General features: G+C 40.8%; 1 protein-coding gene across 1 annotated transcript; it reads left to right on the top strand.

Moving 5' to 3' along the window:
- The first annotated feature begins 554 nt into the window (after positions 1-554).
- Positions 555-23769, top strand: LOC129107529 (rho guanine nucleotide exchange factor TIAM2). The gene is made up of 22 exons (XM_054619032.1): positions 555-1652; positions 2894-3368; positions 3938-4113; positions 5734-5958; positions 6454-6639; positions 6721-6852; positions 11260-11325; positions 11771-11843; positions 12527-12616; positions 13227-13400; positions 13842-13894; positions 16887-17075; positions 17842-17910; positions 17997-18122; positions 18213-18321; positions 18409-18588; positions 19093-19211; positions 19305-19413; positions 19591-19649; positions 20194-20284; positions 20391-20478; positions 21319-23769. Exons 1-22 carry the CDS (start codon positions 555-557, stop codon positions 21845-21847), a joined length of 4416 nt encoding a protein of 1471 aa, XP_054475007.1. The 3' UTR covers positions 21848-23769.
- The last annotated feature ends 1136 nt before the right edge of the window (positions 23770-24905 follow it).

Genomic DNA, 24905 nt, shown 5'->3' with positions numbered 1-24905 from the left:
CGACATCTGCATCGATGGAAATGATCAATCAATGGAGTACTCCTTAAAGTAGAGCGATAATACGACATGATAATTCATCGTCTTTGAACGATATCATATCGTAACGTTATCATATATAGCGAGAAACACAATTACGTTGTCTTAATTGATAATAACAAGCAGAGACTCTGATTATTTTGCATTAAAGTTGTTAATTAAATGAGAAAGTACTTTTCATTTGTCAATAATTTAATTCTCACAGTATTCAAATCGCTGTGGTTATTCCATATATTTATTGGATTAGCGGAGAACATGCTATATATCGTGATAAATATCGTTATCGAGTATCGCGATGGAGGATTATGGTCGCCCAGTCGTTCCTCTCAGATCTTTGAATACAAACACAATGAGAGAGTGGAAGTAATGGGAGGCCAGTGGGTGAAAGTCTGGTCCTGGTGGTAGAGTTGGTAGTATTAACGGTAGTAATACACGATGTAAAGGAAAGGAAAGAGAAGTTTCCTTGATAAAGACACAAATATAACTGAGTGTATCCGTCTGTGCTCCTCCAGGCTGCGATGGGAAACACGGACAGCCACAGCAGCTTCGTCCCTCCGGCCAAGTCCTCCTGCTCGCTCAGGTTCTCCTCCAGGAGGGAGGAGGTGCCGTCGGCCCGCAGCTGGTGGAGGAGCAGCCAGGGGAGCAGCAGGAGCCGAGGGAGGAGCCACCTGAACCAGCACGCCACCTCCGCCGCTGGAACGCCGTACACCTCCTGGCATTACGAACAAGCCCCCAAAGCCACCAGAGGAGGAGCCGGATCTCCTCCCAGGTTCAACCAGTTCGGCTTCGTGGAGGACGGCGGCGGCAGCACGGGGATGTGCGGCGAGAGGACGTCGGTGGAGAGCGGCGGCAGCCCGAAGGTGCTGCTCAGCAAAGACGGCAGCATGAGGGTGGAGTTCACCAACGCCAGGGGGGTCAACATGGAGCCGCAGGGACTACCATCTACCGCCGCTGCTGCCGTGGTTACAGACCCCTCCCTCCGCACCAGTAAAGGCAGCTCATTGAGCTCCGACGGCTCCTGGTACGACTCTCCGTGGGGGACCGGCGGCGAGCTGGCCGACAACGTGTTCGTCTGCGGGCAGCGTGTGGCCAACCGGTTCACCGAGGAGACCGCCGCCACCACCTGCAGCGGCTACAGCACCGTCTTCTCAGCCCAGGTGGACGTCTCACCTGGATCCGACTCCAGCTTCCTGTTCACCGCCGCCGACACCACCGAGTTTGCCGCCGTTGCCGCCGGTTACAACACCTGCTCCTCCGGGCGAACGGAGGACAGCGGCATCGGGGACTCGGTGATCCTGCAGGCCGACCTGAGAGACTTCAGCCTGGCCTCGCCATCCTTGTCCTCGCTGGACAGCGTTTACCACAACGCACTGCCTGCCTTCCCCACCACACCGGACGCCACGGCCCTCCTCCTCCTGGATGACGTCATCCAGGAGGAGGAGGGGTCAGGAGGAGGCGTGGAGCAGCGTTACTCCTCCGTGACGCTTCCCTGCCGAAGGGCCGAGCCCGCCGCCGCCGGCACATCGGGGAACAGCCGCAAAGACTTCCTGAAGAGCCGAATCAGACAACTCAGCGACTGGACAGGAAGTCTGAGCAGGAAGAAGAGGAGGATCCAGGTGAGTCACATGATCATCACCTGAGAGGAAGTGAGGCGTGAAGGGGAAGATTTAAAATGTGAAAAGAAATATGGAAGATTTTTGTCATCAACATTTAATCATGATAAAATGAATGCATTAATAAAACAATTGTATTAACTAAAAAAAAATGTAAATCCTCCTTTACAGTAATGGACACATATTTCATTTTCTCTGTCCAATTTCTCAATTTAAGTTTTTATTTTCCCTTTCAGGAATTTAAATTCCATTTTGAAAATGTTCACATTTGTCTTTTTCTTTTTAACATTTAATTAGCAGATAATTATAATATAATACTTTTTAAATGTATCTGGTTTGTCATTTTTCCCTTTTTAATTAAAATTTTGGATATAATTGTATGGTAGTAGTACACAGTAATAGTACTATTAGTGTTACATGTCTGTATTTAAGTCACTTAAATAAACAAGCTGTTGTCATGGAAACTCTGCTTAAACAGACTTCAAACATCTATATTGCAGCTTTAAGGTAAAATCATATGATAATAATAATAAATATCCTTGTAGTTCAACCTGAACAATATGTATAATATATATATTTATTTATTTTAGTTTTCGTTTCAGAGTTCTGCATTAAAGGAACCAAACGTATTAACAGCCAATTATCTGTAATGAGGAGGAAAATTCAGCTCGTTAAAGAAACTCATAAACTCTTTATATAAACGACTTCAGCAGAGAAACAAGTGTATAAACAAGTTTATGTTATTGATTTCTGCTAAAAAGATAAATGTATAGTTTTGATTTTATAACAGCTGCTCACATTAGTTTTTATCAAACGACATATAACATGTTGAACATCAACAGACTGAAGCTGAAGATAAATATTTAATGTTCCTTTAGTTTCAGCTTTGTTTATTTATAATGATAATAATATTAACAATTATAATAATTGAAATAATAATAATATTACTAAGAATGACATAACTACTACTTCTACTAGTAATAATATTATATATTTTTATTCATATTAATATTAACATTAATAGTAATAATAATATAATAAACAATATTTAAAAAATTATAATAACATGACTACTACCTCAACTACTACTAATATAAATCATGATAAATCATGATATTTATATTAATATTAAACTAAATAAATAACTAAATATAAAAATATTAATAAATATAAAAATATTAATAAATATAAAAATATTATTAATAATAATAATAAATAAAATGTTGATGACGTTTCGTCCTCAGGAGCCGAACGGCAGCGACGTCTCCATCGACCAGCCGGACTGCAGCACCTTCTGGTCCTCCAACCCTCTACACACCCTGAACCTCAACCACAACCAGTTCCCAGCAGCCCACTGTGGCTCCTCCAGGAGCCTGAACCTGAACCAGAACCAGAACCAGAACCAGAACCAGAACCAGAACCAGAGCCAGCGGCAGAACGTCTACGAGAACTTCATGCAGGAGCTGGAGACGGGCTGCAGCAGCACAGCCGAGCTGACGGAGGAGGAGGATGAGGAGGAGGAGGAGGAGGTGGAGGAGGAGGAGGAGGAGGAGGAGATGGAGGGAGATGAGGAGGTGGACGTCCTGTTAGAGGAGGAGCAGGGCGCGGTGCGGCGGGCCGGCTGGCTCTCCTTCAAAGCTCTCATCACCGTCAGCAAAGACGGGAAGCTGGAGCTGGTGGCTCGACGAAGGTGGAGACACTACTGGGTCACTCTGAGAGGTACGACTCCACCCGGAGGAGCAACTACTTAAACTAAGACCTAAACTATCACCTTAAACTGAGACTGAGACCTAAACTATCACCTTAAACTGAGACTGAGACCTAAACTATCACCTTAAACTGAGACTGAGACCTAAACTATCACCTTAAACTGAGACTGAGACCTAAACTATCACCTTAAACTTAAACTAAGACCTAAACTATCACCTTAAACTTAAACTAAGACCTAAACTATCACCTTAAACTTAAACTAAGACCTAAACTATCACCTTAAACTTAAACTAAGACCTAAACTATCACCTTAAACTTAAATTTAAAATTGTTTAATTTTTTTTAGGTTTTTCAGTTTTTTAGTTCAAGTTTAAGTTCAAGTTTTTAAATTTAAAATTCACATTCAAGTTTTAAAGATTTTTAAGAAAAAAATCACTATAAATTACTATAACAAAGTAAAAGTATAACATTTAGTATGTTTGTAATAGTAAAAACAAGAGGTAAATGAAAGTAAAATCTGACCTGAATAAAGAGAAACGCGTATGAACAGGAACTACAGCGTTCTTCCGTCTCCTCAGGTTGCTCCCTGCTGGTCTACGAGACGTACGGGAGAAGCGTCGGCGCTGAGAGGGATCTTTCTCCTCGCTACGCTCTGCTGGCCGACGACGGCGTGGTGCAGGCCGTCCCCGAGCATCCCAAGAGAGAGCACGTGTTCTGCCTCAGCAACGCACACGGAGACGTCTACCTGTTCCAGGTGAGACACGCACTCTTTATCCTAGTGATCATTGTGTTGTTATTCCACTTTGTCTTGTAAATCTCAGGTGTCACCATCAGCCCCTGAGAACCCAAATCACAAACGACCAGAATCAAACTTGAATCTCTTGTTTCTGTAAATAACTCTCTCTTTTTCAGGAAGTTCTGGTTTCATTGTTTCTAAATTGGCTTCTGCTGCGTCTCTTTTCTCCCGTCGTTATTTCGGCCCATGAACAGGGAGAGCGATCGGGTCGGTTCGTGGAGTTCTGTGGTTTCTCTCTCTGCAGCTCCAGACCACAAACATGCACAGTTTCCTTCTGCATCTGTTTGACTTGGTGACTGAGCTGAAGTGAGCTTCACATCCAGCACAGATGTGGATGCTAGTTTGAGTCCTGCAGACGAGACAAGGACTTCTTTTCTCTCTGTTTTTATTTATTAGATTAATCCAGAAACATCAGATATTCAGGGAACATTTCACTTTCAAAAAGATTTTAAAGTGATTTTTTCTGAATGTGTCTTTTAATAAACAACCTAACAAGTAGGTTGAGATAAACCAGATCAATATATTGATCCCCAACATTTCACGTGGAGAAAATCTGGACTATAGAGGGTCAGAGATCTCAGAGTGGATCTGTAAATAGATGCAACACACTTCCTGTGTCCCTGAGCTCGTTTCTCTTTTTACGACCTCAGAAAGCACTTTTCCTTTCAGAGCTGTGGAGAGTTTACAGACTGTGGAGGAGGAGGAGGAGGAGGAGGAGGAGGAGGAGGAGGAGGAGGAGGAGGAGGAGGAGCTTTTGTTTGTGACGATAAAGTGTGAAAGAGCCTCTAATGGGAGTCTCGACACCCGGATAATTACTGGAACAAATGTTCACGTTCTGCTGTTTTTTAAAAAACAAATCTTGAATATTCTCTAAAATGATGAATACGTAAAGTTACAAGTAAAAACTAAATATTTTCTGAGATTATGAAAACGAAAATTTACAAGAAAAATCTTGAATATTCCATGATATTATAAAGACGTAAAATTATGATAAAACAACTAAATATTCTCAGAGACTATAAAAAACATAAATTGTTGAGGAAAGAAAAGCGAAAAATATTTTCTGAGATTATTAAAACATAAATTTACTAGAAAGAAATCTTCACAAAGGCAGCAAAATAAAACAAAACATGAATCATAAGATAATCCTTTATTAGTCCCACAGCGGGGAAATTTGCTTTAAAAGAAAACGGATACATAAACTGTTTATAAAACACAGTGAAGTGTAAATAAAACAAACTGGGAGCCAATCAGGAGGGACGTGATGTCATTCATCTCTAACAGCTGTCATTCCTCTCCTCCTCTTCCTCCTCCTCCTCCTCCTCCTCTCTCTCTCTCCTCTCTCCTCCTCCTCCCTCTCTCCTCCTTCCCTCTCCTCCTCTCCTCCTCCTCTCCTCCTCCTCCTCCTCCTCCTCCTCCTCCTCTCTCTCCTCCTCATCTTCCACCTCCTCAATCTCCTCCTCTCTCTCCTCATCTTCCTCCTCCTCTCTCCTCCTCTCTCTCCTCCTCATCTTCCTCCTCCTCCTCATCATCTTCCTCCTCATCTTCCTCCTCCTCCTCCTCCTCCTCCTCCTCCAGGCCACCAACCAGACCGACCTGGAGAACTGGGTGACGGCGATCCACTCTGCGAGCGCCTCCCTGCTGGCGAAGCGTCAGGGGAAGGAGGACACGCTGCGCCTCCTCCGCTGCCAGAGCCGCTCGCTGCTGCAGCGCATCGACATGGACGGGAAGATGAAGAAGATGGCGGAGCTGCAGCTGTCCGTCATCAAGGAGACCAAGAACAGGAGGGCCGTGGAGAGCCAGGTCAGTCGCTGGGAGGCCCACTGAGGTCACAGGTTCAATTCCCTCTGCGGTTAGGCAAGGCACTAACTCCTCTCCATTCATTCATCTACAAAAACTAGACAAACTTTCTTAATCCATCATTCCAATTTTGGTTTGGTTTGATCATTGCTATTATTCATAAAATCAAGACTAATAATAATAATAATAATAACAATATTAATGCATATTATTATTAGTAGTAGTAGTAGTATTTTAAGTGTCTGTCGTTGAAGTGCTGTGGGAAGAAGAGGAGGAGGATAGGAGAAGGAAATACTTTGATTGGTCCTCTGATGTTGAATTAGATAAAAAATAATAACATATGTATGTTTGGATCTTGTAATTTATAATATGTATTTATGACAATGACAAATAATAATAAATGTATATATGACCCTGATAAATAATAATAAATGTATATATGACCCTGATAAATAATAATAAATGTATATATGACCCTGTTTTGTTCTGCCGGTTCAGATCCAGCAGTGGGAGCAGAACCTGGAGAAACTGAACCTGGATCTGTTCCGGCTGCGCTGCTATCTGTCCAGCCTGCAGGGCAGCGAGCTGCCAAACCCCAAGAGCCTCCTCGCCGTGGCCAGCCGGCCCTCCAAGAGCATGCTGGGACGCCTGGGGGTCTTCTCCGTGTCCTCCTTCCACGCTCTGGTAAGACCGTCCACCAGCGGACAGTAAGACCTCCATTCCTCTGCGTCCAGACTCATGATGGACGTTGGTCGTTGTCCTCAGGTGTGCAGCAGAGACGAGGGGACGCTGAGGCGGCGCTGCAGGACGCCGAGGAAGACGAGGGGGGGGCTGCCGTCCTCTCTGAGGGCTCTGGACGGACTGAAGAGACGAGGCAAGGACGCCACACACTCCCAGGTAATAATACACCCCACCATCATTTATTTAAATGATTTAATTATGATTCTGTCTTTCTCCTGATCCGTCTCGCTCCAACTAGCTCCGCCCCTTATTGTTGGTTTATTTAATTTGTTCTGCTGCAGTGGGTTTCTTTTTCTTCTCGAGTCTCGAGTTTGTTGTTGAATTAAAAATGATAACTTTGCTGTTTTCATCTCTAAGAGATATTTAGTTTGATCCGCCCGTACGCTGATGATGGAATCATTTCTACGGAGCTGCAATGAGACTTTGGATTCAGATCCTCTCGTTGAAGCTCCGTCAATAGTCGTTCTTAATGTTCACATTTAGTTCATCAAACAGTCTGTGGCTCAGCTTCTACTTCCTGTTTCTGATGTTAGACACATCTGCACCAGGTGAAAGGACCCCTCAGGGATAATCGCTCTGGTTTCACTACTTTTTTTCCTACAAACACATCAGAGTTGTTCAGTTTTCTGAGGAAAAGTTGAGCATGAAAGTTCGTTCTTCACTTAATAAATAACAAATTGACACAAAGATCTTATCCCAAAGTCCACCTATTCTTTAAACAGCAGAAATCTCTCTAAGGGGGCAAATGTTTTACACTGTTTAAACAACTCATTTGAGACAGTCTTCATTTGAAAAAGGCTACTCAATAAATATAAATGTATTCTGTTTACTTTACTTAACAAAAGCTCTGAATACTGGATTCTGATTGGTCTTCGCTTTCATCTTTAATAACTGTAAAAACATGGCAGCTGTTCTGAACAATTTAGGAGCCAAACGGATTAAAATAAAGACTTCAGGAGTTTTGAGACTGACGTCGTGCTCTAAATACTCCCAGCTGATTGGTCCATCTAACAGCTGCTGGTTGTTTTTCTCAGATTGAAATCTTGCAGTTTAATTCCAGCTGTTTCTGCTCCAGCTCACTATCGGCTCTCTAACAAAAGAAAAAGCCTTACAGTTAGTCTTTCTAAGGCAGATCTTTGGCTCCTCATCAGCTGAAGTTCCCATCATGCTTTGCTCCTGAGGGGCCCCTGTCTTGATAAACAGCGAAGCTATTTTTGGGACTGAAACCAGAGGAGGATAAATGTCTGCTGGTTTACTTTGGCTTCGTGTTTTGACGGACCGATGCTGTAACACTCGTGTTCTCTGTTGACACTCTGAGTGAACTCCGCTTCCCTTTACTGTGTGAATGATCTTTAGTCCACATCAGCCGGGAGAGTACGAGGACATCCTGGTTTCTTCATTTAAAAGGAAACCAAACAATCAGTGAGTAAAGTAGAACGTCACAGGGAAGTTGGTATAATGATGAGTTTAACAAGAGAGAACGTTGTTGCGTTATATTGTTGCGTTACATTGTTGCGTTACATTGTTGCGCTACATTGTTGCGCTACATTGTTGCGCTACATTGTTGCGCTACATTGTTGCATAACGTTTTCGAGTAACGTTGTTGGGTCACGTTGTTGTGTTACATTGTTGCGTCACAATGTTGTTGTGTTACGTTGCGTTGTCATGTTATTATTTAAACTCCATGATCTTTTTTCTTTCCTGAACCAAGTAGTTTTGTTCCTAAACCTAACCAGTCGCTTCACAACGTTAACCACGGATCATTGTGCGTTTCTTTGAGTGTGATACGAGGCTGATATGAAACTTATTTATGAAACATAATTTTGGTTCACATTCAACGTATCCGTGGTTTACAGAATCGTAAAATGCCAACATGTTTCCTCATTCACCTCAGTCCACGTCCTTTTCAGTTCCCCTCAGTTTACATCTCAATGCAGCAGCATTCAGTGGTATGAAGAACGAATCTGTTCAAACAGCTCCTGAAATCAAACGGACTGATTTAGATTAGTATCTGAGAGTCCTTCCTTGACGTTGCTGCTTTACGAGCAGCTCTGAGACCTCACAGGTCTGAATCTGTGAGCCGGATCCCGTTCAGGTTTCCGGGCAGTCCCGACCCACAGAGACAGTCTGGTCTCTGAAGGACATGTGGACTTAATTTAGAGACAAACATCAAACATCAGTCACGGATTGTTACAGTTAGAAGGTTGGTTCCTTCCAGAAAGAGCTTTTGTTGTTCGGTGTCTCATTATGTGACTCACAGCTCATTTTATCTGCTGTTCATCAGGACCAAATGAAACACTGAATACATGAAGAAATATGTCATTATTTAGACATTATGAAAAATATATTTCACTTTGCATGTTTCATTTTCTTATATTAATAACAACAATTGATTTGGTCCTAAAAAACAAAGACTCACAAAACCAGAAAACCTGAAGTTGTTTCCTTGTAAGGAGTGTTGATGATGTGTTTACTGTCTGTCCGTGGTTTCAGACTCCAGACTGACTCCGCTCTGATTACCGCTCCCACCAAACCTGTAATTTCAGCTCAGCTCAACCCCCTCATTTTTTTTCCCATGATGCCCTGGGGCTAATTTTGGTTTTGATTCGGAACAGAATTTAGAATCAAAGTTTGTTTGTTTTTTTCCTTGACAGATCGTTTTTAGTTTAAATAAAGACTGTGACGGTTTATTTTTAGTTTGGTCCTAGTTGAGTCATGACTTCTGTGTGTGTGTGTGTGTGTGTGTGTGTGTGTGTGTGTGTGTGTGTGTGTGTGTGTGTGTGTGTGTGTGTGTGTGTGTGTGTGTGTGTGTGTGTATTACTTCTTTCTGAGAGATTTGAAGTTTATTTTCATGAAACCATTTTTCTGATTGTTGCTTCAGAAATGGTTTCAAACTAATCAATTAATCGACTGATCGTTGAAGCTTCACATGGAATTATTAATAACTCTCATAACCTTAAAAAACGATGGCGCAGTAAATCACACACTGAAGAGAAAAGGATACCTGTATGTTCATAACAAAGCAAAACCTAATAAAACTACGACTCAGGACGTGTTTATGTTAAAACAGCAAAGTGAGAAACAATAAAAAGTTCACGTTTAGAGATTTTCTGAGAATAAATTTGAAGTTTTACGAGGAAAAAGGTTTCTATATTTAAACTTTCTCTTTCTACTTCTGTAAATCTGAATTTTTTTTAAAGTGGCTCTAAAAGTAAGAAAAGATATTATGAAAATAAAGTAATACTATTACTGGACAATACCTGGTATGTTCTGAGGACGTACATTCACGTTGAGAAGCTGGAACCTTCTCTTTTTCGGCATTTCGACTGAAATTATTGCAGAATTGATTTATCATTTGATCGTCATTTGAGTACCAGGAGGAAAAATTCTGCTAAATTTCAAGACCAAAATGTCTTAGAATCAAATTTTTCTCTGTTTACATTATAATTTCTTTCTAATCCTCGAAATATTGTGACTCTAAAACAACTTTATTTCCTAAATCAAGAGAAATATTTGTGTATTTTGAATAAAGTTTTAGTTTTGCAAGAAAAACGTTGATATATTCTCAGAACAAAACGTCCACATACTTCTGGACAGTTGAATATTAAGGCCTTTACAGACTTAAAGGTTACGGAGACAAGTGAACACAACATCTTTCAGAATATTTTATAAGATTATCTGTTCAGAGTCTGCAGCCACCTGTCACCCCTTAACCCCCCGAGGAGGAGAGGAGGAGAAAGGAGAGGAGGAGAAAAGAGAGGAGGACAAAGGGTGGATGTGAAAAGAGGGGAGGAGAAGAGGAGATGTCTTTATTCAGTGTTTGGTCAGAGGGACAGCTGTTTCATAGCAGCCTGCTGATCTGTGAGGAGGAGGAGGAGGAGGAGGAGGAGGAGGAGGAGGAGGCTTAAAAGGTCTCTCAGCCTTTTATTTTCCCAGAATTCCTTTGTCCCTCGCTGTTAATCCCTCTGAAGAGGCAGAAAAGGACTCCCCCACCTCCTCTCCTCTCCACATGACCTCCTCCTCTTCCGCTCTTCACCTCCTCTGCTCCTCTTTTAACCTCCTTCCTCCCTCAGCTTCTCTCAACTTGACGCCTCCTCGTCCATCTCCTCCGGTGTCCCGCTGCTTCGTCTTTTGACTGGTTTTCATTTACATCTTCTCAGTTTTGATTTCTCTTTGACTTCTCATCATATTTCCTCCTCTTCTTCTTCTTCTTCTTCCTTCCTCCTCCTCCTCCTCCTCCTCCTTCTGCTCCTTTCCTCTGTAGTTGATCTGTGGTATTAAACACCTTTCAGCCAATCACAAACCAGTATTTTTCACAGGTGGAAACCTTAATAAAGTCTTTATTTAAGGGTCAGACTTGGTTTGAGAACTCGTCTTTGTCAGTGCGTTCAAGTGCTCTTGAGAAAGTTTGATTTGTAAACTTTTTTTTTTTTTTTTATGGTTTTTAAGTAATTAAAATCTTTCTATTCATTCAGTTTTGGGGTTTTTTCATTGATAAATAGATTTTTAATGCGGTTTTATTTGATGCTGGTGATAATAAATAAAATGTGTTTCCTCCTGCAGAGAGTCAACAGTGCGTTAAAACAGAGCGAGGCGGCGCCCCCTGCAGGACGCCCTGCAGCTCTACAGGTGCGTTCACTGACTCTCTGCACACAACTTGTTGTTAATAAAATCAGTAATGTTAAGGACGATAGAGAAGTTGAGATATAAACATATAGTTATTGTTTTTAAGGATTTCATCTGAAACGATGAATCGATTTCTTGATCAATATATTTAGAGGGAATTTAAAAGGTGGATCATGGATGAATCATTTCAGAACACATGTTTTCTGTTTCCAGCTTCTTTAATATGAAGATCTTCTGCTTGTTTTCATCATTTATGACGTTGAACTAAATGTTTTTGTTCTATGATGGTTTTTAGATAAAACAAACAACTTAAGAATGTCAGTTTGAGCGTTTTTTCACGACTTTCATGAACTGAGTTATTAATAATAAAAAATAACCAGCCCTGAATCTGAATGCTTAAAATCTCCTTCATGTGCACCTGAACTCACCGTGTCCTCTCGTTCTGCAGGTGTGTGATGAGCTGCAGCTTCCAGGTGTTTTCACTCTGAACGTCCGTCGACTCGACACTACAAAAGACTTTGGTGAGAAAATAATAAATACATTAGAGTCATGTAGCAGAGGCTTTTCTCCAAAGCGACTTACAGTCAGTAGTATGTTACATATCATTCACCCATTCACACACTGATGACAGGCTACCATCAAGGTGCCACCATCAGACTCTAACTAACATTCATCATCCAGTCCACACCGATGGCCTTCAGGAGCAACTTGGGGTTAAGTGTCTTGCCCAAGGACACATCGACTGCCGAAGCCGGGTATCGAACCACCGACCCTCTGATTGGAGAACTACCTTGCTCTCCACTACGCCACAGCCGCCCCATAATAATACAATATTCCTCCACTGAAAACTGAACGGGTTCTGTGCTGAATCATTTCATGTGTTGAGTTTTAACATTCGTTCACCTCACATTTCAAAACGGGACATTTCACCAGAGATGAGATGTTTTAAATCAAAGATGGTGGAATTTTCATGACATCCTAAAAATACAAAGCCCAGATGAATGAATGCTCTTTGGTGCAGAACTGAATAACTATGTGAAAATATCTAAAGAAATATTATTTCATCATTTAAATGTTCTATAAGAGAGAACCACTGTATGAAACCCATGCTTTGTTTTTGAGAAGCATCTTGTTTGATTTGTTTATCTGTGTTTAATACCAAATAATAATAAATAAATGTGTCTTTTTGTCGTTGATGGTTCAGGTTTTGCGGTGACGGGTCACGTGGACGGAGTGGGGAGGAGTCACGTCTACGTCAGCGAGGTCGACCCGCTGGGACAGTCGGCCCGAGAAGGTCTGAACCTCTGAACCTCACTGCTGCTCCTCTTTAAAGGGACAGTCCGCTTTATTTTAGGTCCCCATGTCACATTTAATGAAACCAGATTCAAGACGAGAAGATTATTCTTCTTCTTTCTTCTTCTTCTTCTTCTTCTTCTTCTTCTTCTTCTTCTTCTTCTTCTTCTCTTCTCTTCCTCCTCCTTCTCCTTCTTCTTCTTCTTCTTCTTCTTCTTCTTCTTCTTCTTCTTCTTCCTTCTTCTTTCTCTTCCTCCTCCTCCTCCTCCTCCTTCTTCTTCTTCTTCTTCTTCTTCTTCTTCTTCCTCTTCCTCCTCCTTCTCCTTCTTCTTCTTCGTCTTCTTCTTCTTCTTCTTCTTCCTCCTCCTCCTCCTCTTCTTCTTCTTCCTCCTTCTTCTTCTTCTTCTTCTTCTTCTTCTTCTTCTTCTTCTTCTTCTTCTTCTTCTTCTTCTTCTTCTTCTTCCTCTTCTTCTTCTTCTTCTTCGTCTGTGGTCAAACTGCAGCCAAAGACAAATGGAACAGTTTAAAGCATCCATTGAGCTTTAATGTGAAGGATGACCAGACACAGACTTTCTTTTGCACCATGTGACTTTATCTTTATTTCCGATCAGGCCTCAGGGCGGGAGACCAGGTCCTGGCGGTGAACGGGGCCAGCGTGTCCGGACTGGACCTGGACCTGATGCAGAGTGTCTTCAGCCACCAGAAGCTCCAGCTGCTGCTCCGGAGGGACCAGGAGCCCGCTGACCTCTGCCGGACCCCGGACGTGCAGACCTGGACCAGAACCGGTACGACAGGCCCAGATCCAGGTTTAGGAGACGAGTGCATATTTTAAAGTGAATGTAAATTAAAAAACAAAAGAGTTAAGCAGTTTATTTGATGTTACAATATTTAAAAGTAATGTTAAATCTTTTTTAAGTTTAAGTTTCCCAGATGTCTTATTTTGTCAGTGGAGCAGACAGGAAGTAGAGATAAAGAGGTTTATGAAACAAAGTCCTTCAGCTGGACTGTTAAAGTCCACATTAATCCAGTATTAAATACAAGAGCTCCGGTTTTATGGCTCTATGCAGAAGCTGCACACCCCGGGGATTGTGTCAGCTGAGTGAAGGTTTGTTTATTTAATGTTGAATCTACTGAGTTCACCTCCGAGAGCAGGTCAGAGGTCAGAGGTCACATTCAGGACGGACATATTATTATATATTAATAAGAACAGGATCTTGATTTCACAGATCTTCCAGATGACGTACCGCTGCCTGTTTGTGACGGCGAGCTGCAGAGAAAGGTGAGCTTATCACTGTTTATGCTTCTCCTGTGATGTGTGTGTATGTGTGTAGATGTGTGTGTATGTGTGTAGATGTGTGTGTGTGTGTATGTGTGTAGATGTGTGTGTATGTGTGTAGATGTGTGTGTATGTGTGTAGATGTGTGTGTATGTGTGTAGATGTGTGTGAATGTGTGAATGTGTATGTGTGTAGATGTGTGTGTAATGTGTGTGTATGTGTGTTTGTGTGAATGTGTTTGTGTTTATGACGGCGGTGAATCGGTGTGAGACGAGTGCAGATGAAGACGTTCTGTGTCTCTGGTCTGTAGATACGTGAAGAGAAAGCTGGTGTTTCTCCTCCTGGTGTTTTCATTGTTTCATTTTTTTCCTGCTTATTCGATGTGAGGGTCCAAGGACAGATTATAAAGTCCTCTAGATATTGGGCTAAATTAATAATATTGGATTTACACTAAACTACTTCAGGCCTCCGTCGAGGCTCCAGAAGGGTTTTTATCGTCCTAAACGGTCGCTGTATGGAGGACAGAAGCTGAAAAATAAATAAATAAATCACTCGATAAATAAATTAATATTCCATAAAATCTTCCAAAAATAATACTAAGAATAAATACAGGAATTAATTAAATTATAAATATGTGCCATAAAATCATATTTCTGTTTTAATTTGCTTTTTTATTTATTTACCCTTGTATTATTTTGCGTAATTGTTTTCCTATTTAATTTTCCCTTTTTTTATTCATTAATTTTCATGATTTTTTTTCAACGATATATGCCGACGTTTGCATTTCTTGTTTGTTCATCCAAATGTACTTATTTAATGTTTTTATTGTTTGTATTTCTTTTTTTATATAAATGTCCTTTTTTTATTTTTTCTTATTGATCTAATATGTATTTTTGTATTATTATTATTTTTGATTTAGATTTTATTTAATTCAAAATGTTTTTATTTTTATTTATTTTCTTGCATTTATTTTTTTATTTATCTATTATTTTTTTTATATTTTTAAATGTATTTCTTTTTGCATTTATTTTTTTATTTTAAATGTATTTTTCTATTATTTTTTATTTATTTAAAAATATATATTATTTTTATTTCTCTATTATTTTTTCATACATGTTACTCCTATGTTCAGAATGGAAAACATGAAATCACTGTTTTAATTATTTGGTGTCAAACTTCAAATGGTTTTAAACTACTTTTACATCCAAACTTTGATAATAATAATAATAATAATAATAATAATAATAATAATAATAATAATAATAATAATAATAAAATATTTAATAATAGAAATAATAATAATAATAATAATAAAATATTTAATAATAGAAATAGAAATAATAATAATAAAATAATAATAATAGAAATATAAATAATAATAATAATAATAATAATAATAATAATAATAATAATAATAATAATAATACTGTTTAGTCAGTAAGTCTGCATGTTTCCTTCACTGAGCCTCCTCACCTGAAGAAAGCCTTACTCACAATCCCCCTGTGCTGGCCGATGCTCAGACGCCTCCGTGTCACATGACCTGAGATCAGGTAATCCGGGTTTACTCCTCCGGTGTTTGTGTGTACGCTCTGACTCGAGGAGGATTAACGGTCTCCTTCACCGGAGAGACGACTCCTAGATGTTGTTGCTGGGCGGCTGGGGGAGGCGACCTTTGACCCCTGCCCAGGCCTCCCCGACCTCCTGCTGCCGGACCATGGGCGCCCTGTGCTGGGTGCTGCCGCCGGAGGAGGACGAGGAGGCGCTGGAGGAGGAGGAGGAGGGAGGGGAGGTGGTGGAGGAGGAGGCGTGCTGTCTGAGCTGCCGGCAGCCGGCCGACGGCCTCGTCCTGCTGGTAAAACTGTGTTTCACTGCTGGGTACTCTAGTACTGTACTGTAGTACTAGAATGAGGTACTTGTACTTCTCTGTGGGTACTTTTCCTTTTCTGTTAATTTGTACTTCTCCACTAATCCTTAAGGGGAATATTTCACTTTTTATCTGACCGTTACTTTAAAGATTCAGATTAATGATACAAAATATTATCAACATACATTTTGATGTATTATTATGAATAAAAGTAAACTTTATTGAGAATTCACAAAAAACAGCAGAATAAAAGTCTTTAAAATGAGTTAAAATATAATTGCACACTGTTGTAGTACTACTGAGTACTTCCTCCACTACTGCCTCCTTCACATGTTGAGCTGTCCACATACTTTTGTCCATATTTCCTAGTACTACAGTGATATAACTGCTATTATAACTAATACTACCGCAGTAATACTACAGTAATAGACCCGTTACTTATACTACTTGCAGTAATACTAAAATAATACTACTGTTACTAATACTACAGTAATACCACTATAGATAATACTTCTGCAGCGATATTACAGTAATAGTTAAATGTTAGTACTGCTAGTAATATTTATACTTCGAATCAGTCCTCAGTCACATGTTGAGCTGTCCACATACTTTCGTCCTTCTTTCTTGCAGTATTTAAATGTTGTTCTTGTTTCAGTTGTTTTATTTTTGTACAAATTCACAATGTGACTCTAAATAACGTGAGTTTACCTAAAAACTAAATAAAACCAGAGAATTCTACTTCCTGTTACGATGAAAGGTTTCTCTGGAGGATCAGAGACTTTCCTGCTGTTTCATGGTGCGTTCAATGACCCCTCTCCACAGTCGTACGTGTCCATGTTGAATGGTGTCCTGTGTGGTTGGACGTGTTTCTTCTCTGGTTGGATGTTTCACCATGTTTACAGAGTTTACAGAGTTGAATCTGAACTGTTTTATGTCTCAGAGAGAATCAGAGACGAGTCTGTAAATGTTTTTAAACGCTGCGTGTCCCTGAACTCATCAGACCTTCTGTGTTCATTTCTTCTGATGTACTTTATGACCTTTATGACCCAAACTCAGTCTGAGCTGAAAGAGTACAAGTACATGTAGTACCCTTTAACCAGTTAATGGACTGTGGTTTTACTTTGTCCTCAGAACGTGCAGCGGGTTCACGCCCTCTACCAAACCTTCCCAGAATGCCGAGCGGCGGAGGCTGACGTTCCCAGGAACCCGTACGGCCGAGACGCCGTCCTGCAGCCCGCAAGCCCCGCCCACCTGAGTGTGTGTCAGCGTCTGCGTAAGGTCATCCAGGAACTGGTCGACACGGAGAAGTCCTACGTCAAGGTCAGTACTACTGTTAGAACTACTGAGTACTACTACTGAGTATTACTACTGTTAAACTACTGAGTATTACTACTGTTAAACTACTGAGTATTACTACTGTTAAACTACTGAGTATTACTACTGTTAAACTACTGAGTACTACTACTTCAATACTGCGACTGTGATACTGTCGGTGTCTGAGTAAAGTCATCCAGTCACTGGTAATATGTCCTATAACTATATCTGTACTACTGAGTACTACAACTGCAACTAATACTACTGCAGTAGTACTACAGTGATACTACTGTAACTAATATTACTGAATACTACAGTAAAACTCCTGCAGCACTACTGCAACTAATACTACTGCAGTTGTGCTAAAGTAATACTTCTGCAACTATTACTACTTCAGTACTACTACTGCTACAACTTATACTACAACAGTAGTATTACAGTGATACCAGTGTAACTAATACTACTGCAGTAGTCCTACAGTAATACAACTGTAGTACTACTGTAACAAATACTACTTCTAATACTAAAGTTGCTTTTACTCTCCTTTCACCACAACTTTCATACTGCTGCTCTTACTGCGAGTACTATTTATTAATATTATTGAGACGGGAAACTGTGAACGGGAAATTGCCCATTTTGGGATAAATAAAGTTTTTCTAATCTAATCTAAAAGTATAATCAGTCCTAGTACTTATAAGAGTGATAGTAATACTATGATATTATTACTAGTACAGATTCATGTTGTGTAAAGCTGAACTTGTGTCTCCCTCAGGATCTGGTCCGTCTGTTTGAGGTCTACCTGACTCCGCTGCAGAAGGAGACCTTCCTTAGTAAAGAAGAGGTACAAATACATAAACACCTGATGACGAGGCGTTCAGGTTCATGTTGTTGTTGTTGTCGTCTCTGACCGCGGCGTCTCTCCCTCAGATGGAGGCGTTGTTCGGCAGCCTGCCCGAGATGTTGGACTTCCAGAGAGTTTTCCTTCAGACGCTGGAGGAGAGAATCGCTTCATGTCCAAACTTCAGCCTCCTGGAAACACCTGGGCAGTTCAAGGTAAACACTCACAGATACTTCACACGCCTTCAGATGTTCCAGGGGATTTAAATGAATTCATCATTTTAAAATCGTTTCTCTCTCTTGAAGCATCTCCTCTTCTCGCTGGGAGGATCCTTCCTCTACTACGCCGACCACTTCAAGCACTACAGCGGCTTCTGTGCCAACCACATCAAAGTCCAGAAGGTTCTGGAGAGAGGTGAGTGTCCTCCGTCACACTGCAGGAAAAACGTTACGTTATTTATTATGTTTGAAGAACGGTGAACAAAAGTGTCCATTTTCACAGCGAAGACAGACGGAGCCTTCAAGTACTTCTTAGAGACCCGGAACCCGACCAATCAGCACTCGTCGTCTCTGGAGTCGTACCTGATCAAACCTGTTCAGAGAGTCCTGAAGTATCCACTGCTGCTGAGAGAGCTGGTGTCTCTGACCGACCCAGAGAGCCCCGAACACACACACCTGACAGGTACAACACACACCTGACAGGTACAACACACACACCTGACAGGTACACAACACACACACCTGACAGGTACAACACACACACACACACCTGACAGGTACAACACACACACCTGACAGGTACACAACACACACACACACCTGACAGGTACAACACACACACCTGACAGGTACACACACACACCTGACAGGTACAACAGACACACACACCTGACAGGTACAACACACACCTGACAGGTACAACACACACCTGACAGGTACAACACACACACAATAACCTGTAATAACTCATTAATAACTCATTAATAACTCATTGATAACTCAGTAATAACTCATTAATAACTCATTGATAACTCATTAGATAACTCATTAATAACTCATTAATAACTCATTAATAACTCATTGATAACTCAGTAATAACTCATCAATAACTCATTAGTAACTCATTAGTAACTCAGTAATAAACGGTTTCTCCCTGCTGACTGTACTTCCCCTCCCGTCCTCTCAGAGGCGCTCAGAGCGATGGAGAAGGTGGCGTCTCACATCAACGAGATGCAGAAGATCTACGAGGACTTCGGCTGCGTGTTCGACCAGCTGGCTGCAGAGAACAGTTCACCTGACAGACAGGTACGCACACCTCATCACCTCATCACACGCTGATGGACGGCCTCCGTCTCTCTTCGGTTGGACCTCATTGAGTCATTTGTCTCCGCCCTGCAGGTGACGGAGATCTCCATGGGGGAGTTCCTGGTCCACTCGTCGGTGGTCTGGTTGAACCCGCTGCCCAGTCTGGGCCGGCTGAGGAAAGAACCAGAGCTCACTCTGTTCGGTGGGTCCCGACTCTGATGGTCCTCTTAGTGACGAGGACCGACTTGATGAGAGTCCCGTTGAGTTTCATCTTGTTGAGTTTCATCCTGTTGAGTTTCATCTTGTTGAGTTTCATCTTGTTGAGTTTCATCTTGTTGAGTTTCATCTTGTTGAGTTTCATCCTGTTGTGTTTCCTCAGTGTTCAAACGGGCCGTCATCCTGGTGTACCGAGAAAACGGCAAGCTGAAGAAGAGGATGGTGAGTGTCCGCCCTTCATCCTCTCTGCTTGTTTGAGGAGATAAGAACACGTTTCACTCATTAAGTATCGTCTCTATGATATAGACCTCCTTCCTTCTCGACAGCCGTTGACTTCACTTCATTAATGTAGAAATCCACTTTATTTGTTTCGTTCAAATAGTGTTATGATTAAATTATTAATCAAAAGGCTTCAGAGATGGATTCAAGTCCTGATTCTCTGATCACGGAGATCTCATATATGGAATATGGAACCAATTTTAAAAAAAATTTAAGGATTAACAAAAAGGATTTAATGAGATTTAATGATGATTAATTAATTAATTTCATGAGTCTCATTCAAGTCTGCTGGGAGATCAGAGTGTTGTCAACAGGAGAGGATTTATGTTCAATAAGTTAATAACAGACGAATGTTGGACTGTAGTTTTCAGTTTTTCTTTGCCTGAACGCGTCGTCATTATTATTCTATATTGTAATGTTCATGTTGTAAATGTATTTTGTTTCACGTGTTTGTTTGTTCTCTGACGTTTGTTTATGTGTTGAACAGACCGCCTCCCGCTCACCTGACCCGGACCCCTTCAGGTTCCGCTGGTTAATCCCAGTGTCGGCGGTTCAGGTCAGACCGGCCAACGTCACAGGTCAGTGACCAATCACACGCCCTCGGTGCTGTGAGTCCTTTCTGTGTGGTGTCCAGCAGGTGGCGCCGTGCTGCATTCACAGACACACCTGCCCTGTGTTTTTCAGGCTCAGAGGACCGGTGTGTGTGGGAGCTGGTTCACAGCCGGTCGGAGGTGGAGGGACGACCGGAGACGGTGTTTCAACTCTGCAGCAGGTAGATGATCAATCACTTTGATCAGAGCCAGGATCATTATTTTAGTTTATTTTTTCAAGTGGTTAGATGGAAAATGATCTTAATATGATTTATTAAAAAATATGTCATCACAGCTCCTTGGGATTTATTATTAATGATCTAAGATAAACTAATTTAATTGTAGTAAAATCATTTTGTGTATGTTTGTGTGTGTGTTCTTGTACTTCTATCTTTGTGAGGACCATTAAAAATTCGGTTCACACCAAACACGAAGCACACTTTCGCGTCAGGTTACTCGTGGGAGTTTGATAGTGGCGTTAATTTGTGTTTATCTGTCGTAATTTGCACGAGACGTTCCGGAGAGGAGAGGGGGCTTTACCGACGTTTCATCAGGCAAACTAACCAACGTCCTGTCTGGGTTGAAACATCATCTGGAGGAGTATTCATTGTATCTAGCAATCAACATCTAGTCTGGGATTTCTACAGCTGAATGAACACATAATTAACTATTTAGCTGTGATTTAAATACAATAGACGGATTAAAAGGATTCTGAAATAACTAAATAATGATGCAGATTTGTAAAAAGTCTGAATTCATGTTTTGTTAGTTCTCCCCACAAGACGACAAGCAAATTACTTTTAAAATGCTTGTTTTCTGAATTGGTGCTAGGCTATGCTAACATGGTAGCTGCTCCATCGACACTTAAAATAACGTCATATAGGAGAGTCTTTAACTACACAGCGACGAGAGTTGAAATCATTTTTCGTATTCAAAGAATCTGAAGAGGTCGTCTTGGACTCTCTCGCTATGTCGTGATATTTTCTAATGGATGATAAGAACGAGTGTTGTTTGTGTTCCAGTGGTTTGGAGACGAAGGCCAGCGTGCTTCGAGCTCTGCGCTCCCTCCTCAGAGACCGAGCGCCCGCCGGCTCCCTGAGGAGGACCAGGCTGTCGTCGGCAGAGAGGAGCAGCTCCTGGAGGAGGAGGCAGCAGAGGAGGACTCCTCCTCACCGGGCGGACGACGGCCTCAGCTCCCTCCGGGGGGAAACCTGCTCAGAGCCTCTGCTGCCCAGCCACTCCGCCTCCGACACCGCGGGGAAGAGGACCAGACTCTGCTCCCTGACCGGGGAGCTGGAGGCCCAGCTGCAGAGGCTGAACGTCACTGAGGAGGAGGAGGAGGAGGCGCAGCGAGGAGCGAGCGACCGGAGGAGCCAGGGGAAGAGGCGGAGCTCCAGTCTGCGACGAGGTCCTGGAGGAGAAGTGCTGGAGCTCGGCAGTCAGCTGGAGAGAGACTTCAGTGTCCAGAGCATGACCTCCATGATCAACGAGGACTGTTTCTACGACAGCGTGCTGGGGAGACAGGCGGCTGCTCCCACGCTGCACGGCTAGCATGCTAACGTGCTACTGGACCTGACCTGATAGGGTTTCTGTCCTCCACCACCAGGAAGTTCTCGTATGATGAACTTAAACACTGCTGACTGACGAGAACAAGCTCTCATCTCCACAAGATCACAAACGTCTGGAAGAAAGAATCTGGGTTTTAACGACGAGTGGATACGAGTTCCATTTTTCAATAAGAGGAAGTCTAATCAGATCAAAACTACGTTGTGAAAGGGTTTTCTTTAATCGATGTCTTTAATCGATGAAACAACAGAAATAACTCGGCGCTGAATAATTTAACAATGAATTTTACATCAGAACATAATTAAAGCCACTGTGACACAGAACACAGATTCTAAGAATGAAGTCCTAGTAGAAACAATGAATACCAACATCATTTTGAAATGAAAGTTATAATATTATAGAAACAAATATTTTTAAGACAGTTTGTCATGAGAAATGTTGAATACAGTGACACTTGAGTTCCGTCTTCATTTATTTTTAACACATAGTCTTGAATACGACCTTTTCTACCTAAATTAAATCTGTATTCTTGTAAAATAAAAAAGTTTAGATCATTTTTGAAAAATCAGGAGCCTTATGCCGTGTTCACACCAAAAGCGTTGCAAATTTTCCGCACGTTCAGTTTACATGTAAAGTCAATGCACAGACGCGGATAACCGCGAGGAGACGCGAACTCGAGCCTTGCGTCGCGAATGAGGCGAAATTGCGAAATGCGCCTCATCACTTCATTCGTCATAATTCATGTGACGCTGTGTTGCGACAGCCAATCAGCGTTGAGATTCTCCTCCTGTCACTCTGTCATCAATCCGAGCTCCGTTCACAAAACAAGCTTTTATAAAGTGATGTCCTTGTCGTCCTGCAGAGAGAACTAACAAAACATGAATTCTGACTTTTTACAAACAACCATCATTGTGTTGTTATTTCGGCGTCCCTGTTTGTACATTTATTATAATTAAATCCATTTTTTTTTCTCACAGTGGCTTTAATAATAACATTAATAATAATAATCATAATAATAAACTCCAGAAGTTTCCTTTTTCCACCATGTTTCAGGGAGAAAGCTTCACATTTCTGGACAAAACAGGAGCGGTGGGCTTTGTTTTTGGGCCGTCGGACAAATTAACCTCCAAAACATTTTCAGGAAATATGGGACCATTTTTTTTACCTTTTTAAGGAATCCCAAAAAGGATTTAATGAGATTTAATGATGAAGAACGATGATGGAATATTTTGATTCCTGTCACAAGAAAAGCCGTTGTAGTTTGTCGGGAAGCTTCTTTGTATTTTTGAAATCAAACTGGATTCAACAGATTAACAAAACCAAAGTTTCAATATCATCAAATGACCTCAAGAACTTAAAAACACCAAAAACCTGGAGCTCAGGGCTTTTTTTTTTACTTTTACTTGACTACATTTCCTCCAGTTTTGATTTCAGGAAGCTCCTTGTTTTATGGATTATCTAACAATTGAAATCCATGAGTCTCATTCAAGTCTGCTGGGAGATCAGAGTGTTCTCGACAGAAGAGGATATATGTTCAAGAAGTCAATAACAGACGAATGTTGGACTCTTGTTTTCAGTATTTCTTTGCACTCAGCTGCCTGAACGCGTCGTCATTATTTTTTTATTTTAATGTTCATGTTGTAAATGTATTTCTTGTACAGTTTGTTTCTCAGTTGTAGTTTTCTGTTCAACAGATTATTTCTTGACAAAAGCAGTTTGGAGTAAATTGTGTGGAGCTGCTGGATCGCGTCACAGCCTTGGTTGACTTATTTATACGTTTAGTTTTGAGGCTGAAACACAATGAGAAGCCTGTGTTTTTATTGTAAACAAACATAACTCAAGTTATTTTTATTAACTGTTAAAGTATTTGGCTATTTATTTTCTTAAATATTTGTGTACATCTTTTTAACGACTTAATGCTGTTAAAGTTCAATAAATCAGTATTTAATAATTATTTGATTTAAGATCATTTTTTTGTGTTCCAACTTAAAACACTACAGTCCAGGTTGAAAAAATAAAAACAAGCATGAGATTATAATATTCTTTGCGTCATGTTCATAAATCTGTGTTGGACACATCTGTATTCTATATATATATATATATATATATATATATATATACAGCGGATAAAATAAGTATTGAACACATCACCATTTTTCTCAGTAAATATATTTACATAAAATGTAAATCTGCTGCCATCTAGCAGGATGATGAAGATGAAACGAGGGTGGACATTTCAGCAAGACAATGATCCCAAACACACAGCCAAGGAAACTCTCCATTGGTTTCAGAGAAAGAAAATAAAGCTGCTAGAATGGCCCAGCCAATCACCTGACCTGAATCCAATAGAAACTCTATGGAAAGAACTAAAGATCAGAGTTCATAGAAGAGGCCCACGGAACCTTCAAGATCTGAAGACTGTTTGTGTGGAAAAATGGGCCAAAATCACACCTGAGCAATGCATGCCACTAGTTTCTCCATACAGGAGGCGTCTTGAAGCTGTCATTACCAACAAAGGCTTCTGTACCAAGTATTAAATACATTTCAGTAAGCGTGTTCAATACTTTTTCCCTGTGTCATTCCATTTGATTACACATAACTTAATTTCTGAACTTATTTGTTTGGTTTTCTTTGTATGTATGGATTACTTGGGTTGTTACCGACATCTGGAGAAAATTTCATGTCAATAGCACCTTTAGAAATATATTTACTGAGAAAAATGGTGACGTGTTCGATACTTATTTTACCCGCTGTATATATATATACATATATGTGTTTTTATATATATATATATATATATATATATATATATATATATATATATATATATATATATATATATATATATATATATGTGTATATATATTTATACACACACACTCATATATACACGTAAAATACGTAAAATACTGTAAAATGTCAAATTTATTGGAGAAATCTCACTGATAACACAAAATACAACAACATTAAGTCTAAGACTAAAACCTTCTGGTCTCCGTATAATAATCTGAATATCAGGCTGTAAAATGAACAAATCAATAAT

The sequence above is a fragment of the Anoplopoma fimbria genome, chromosome 18, assembly GCF_027596085.1.
Source record: "Anoplopoma fimbria isolate UVic2021 breed Golden Eagle Sablefish chromosome 18, Afim_UVic_2022, whole genome shotgun sequence".
NCBI lineage: Eukaryota > Metazoa > Chordata > Actinopteri > Perciformes > Anoplopomatidae > Anoplopoma > Anoplopoma fimbria.
Note: the sequence above shows the minus strand (reverse complement) of the source record. Positions and strands in the feature narration are given on the sequence as shown.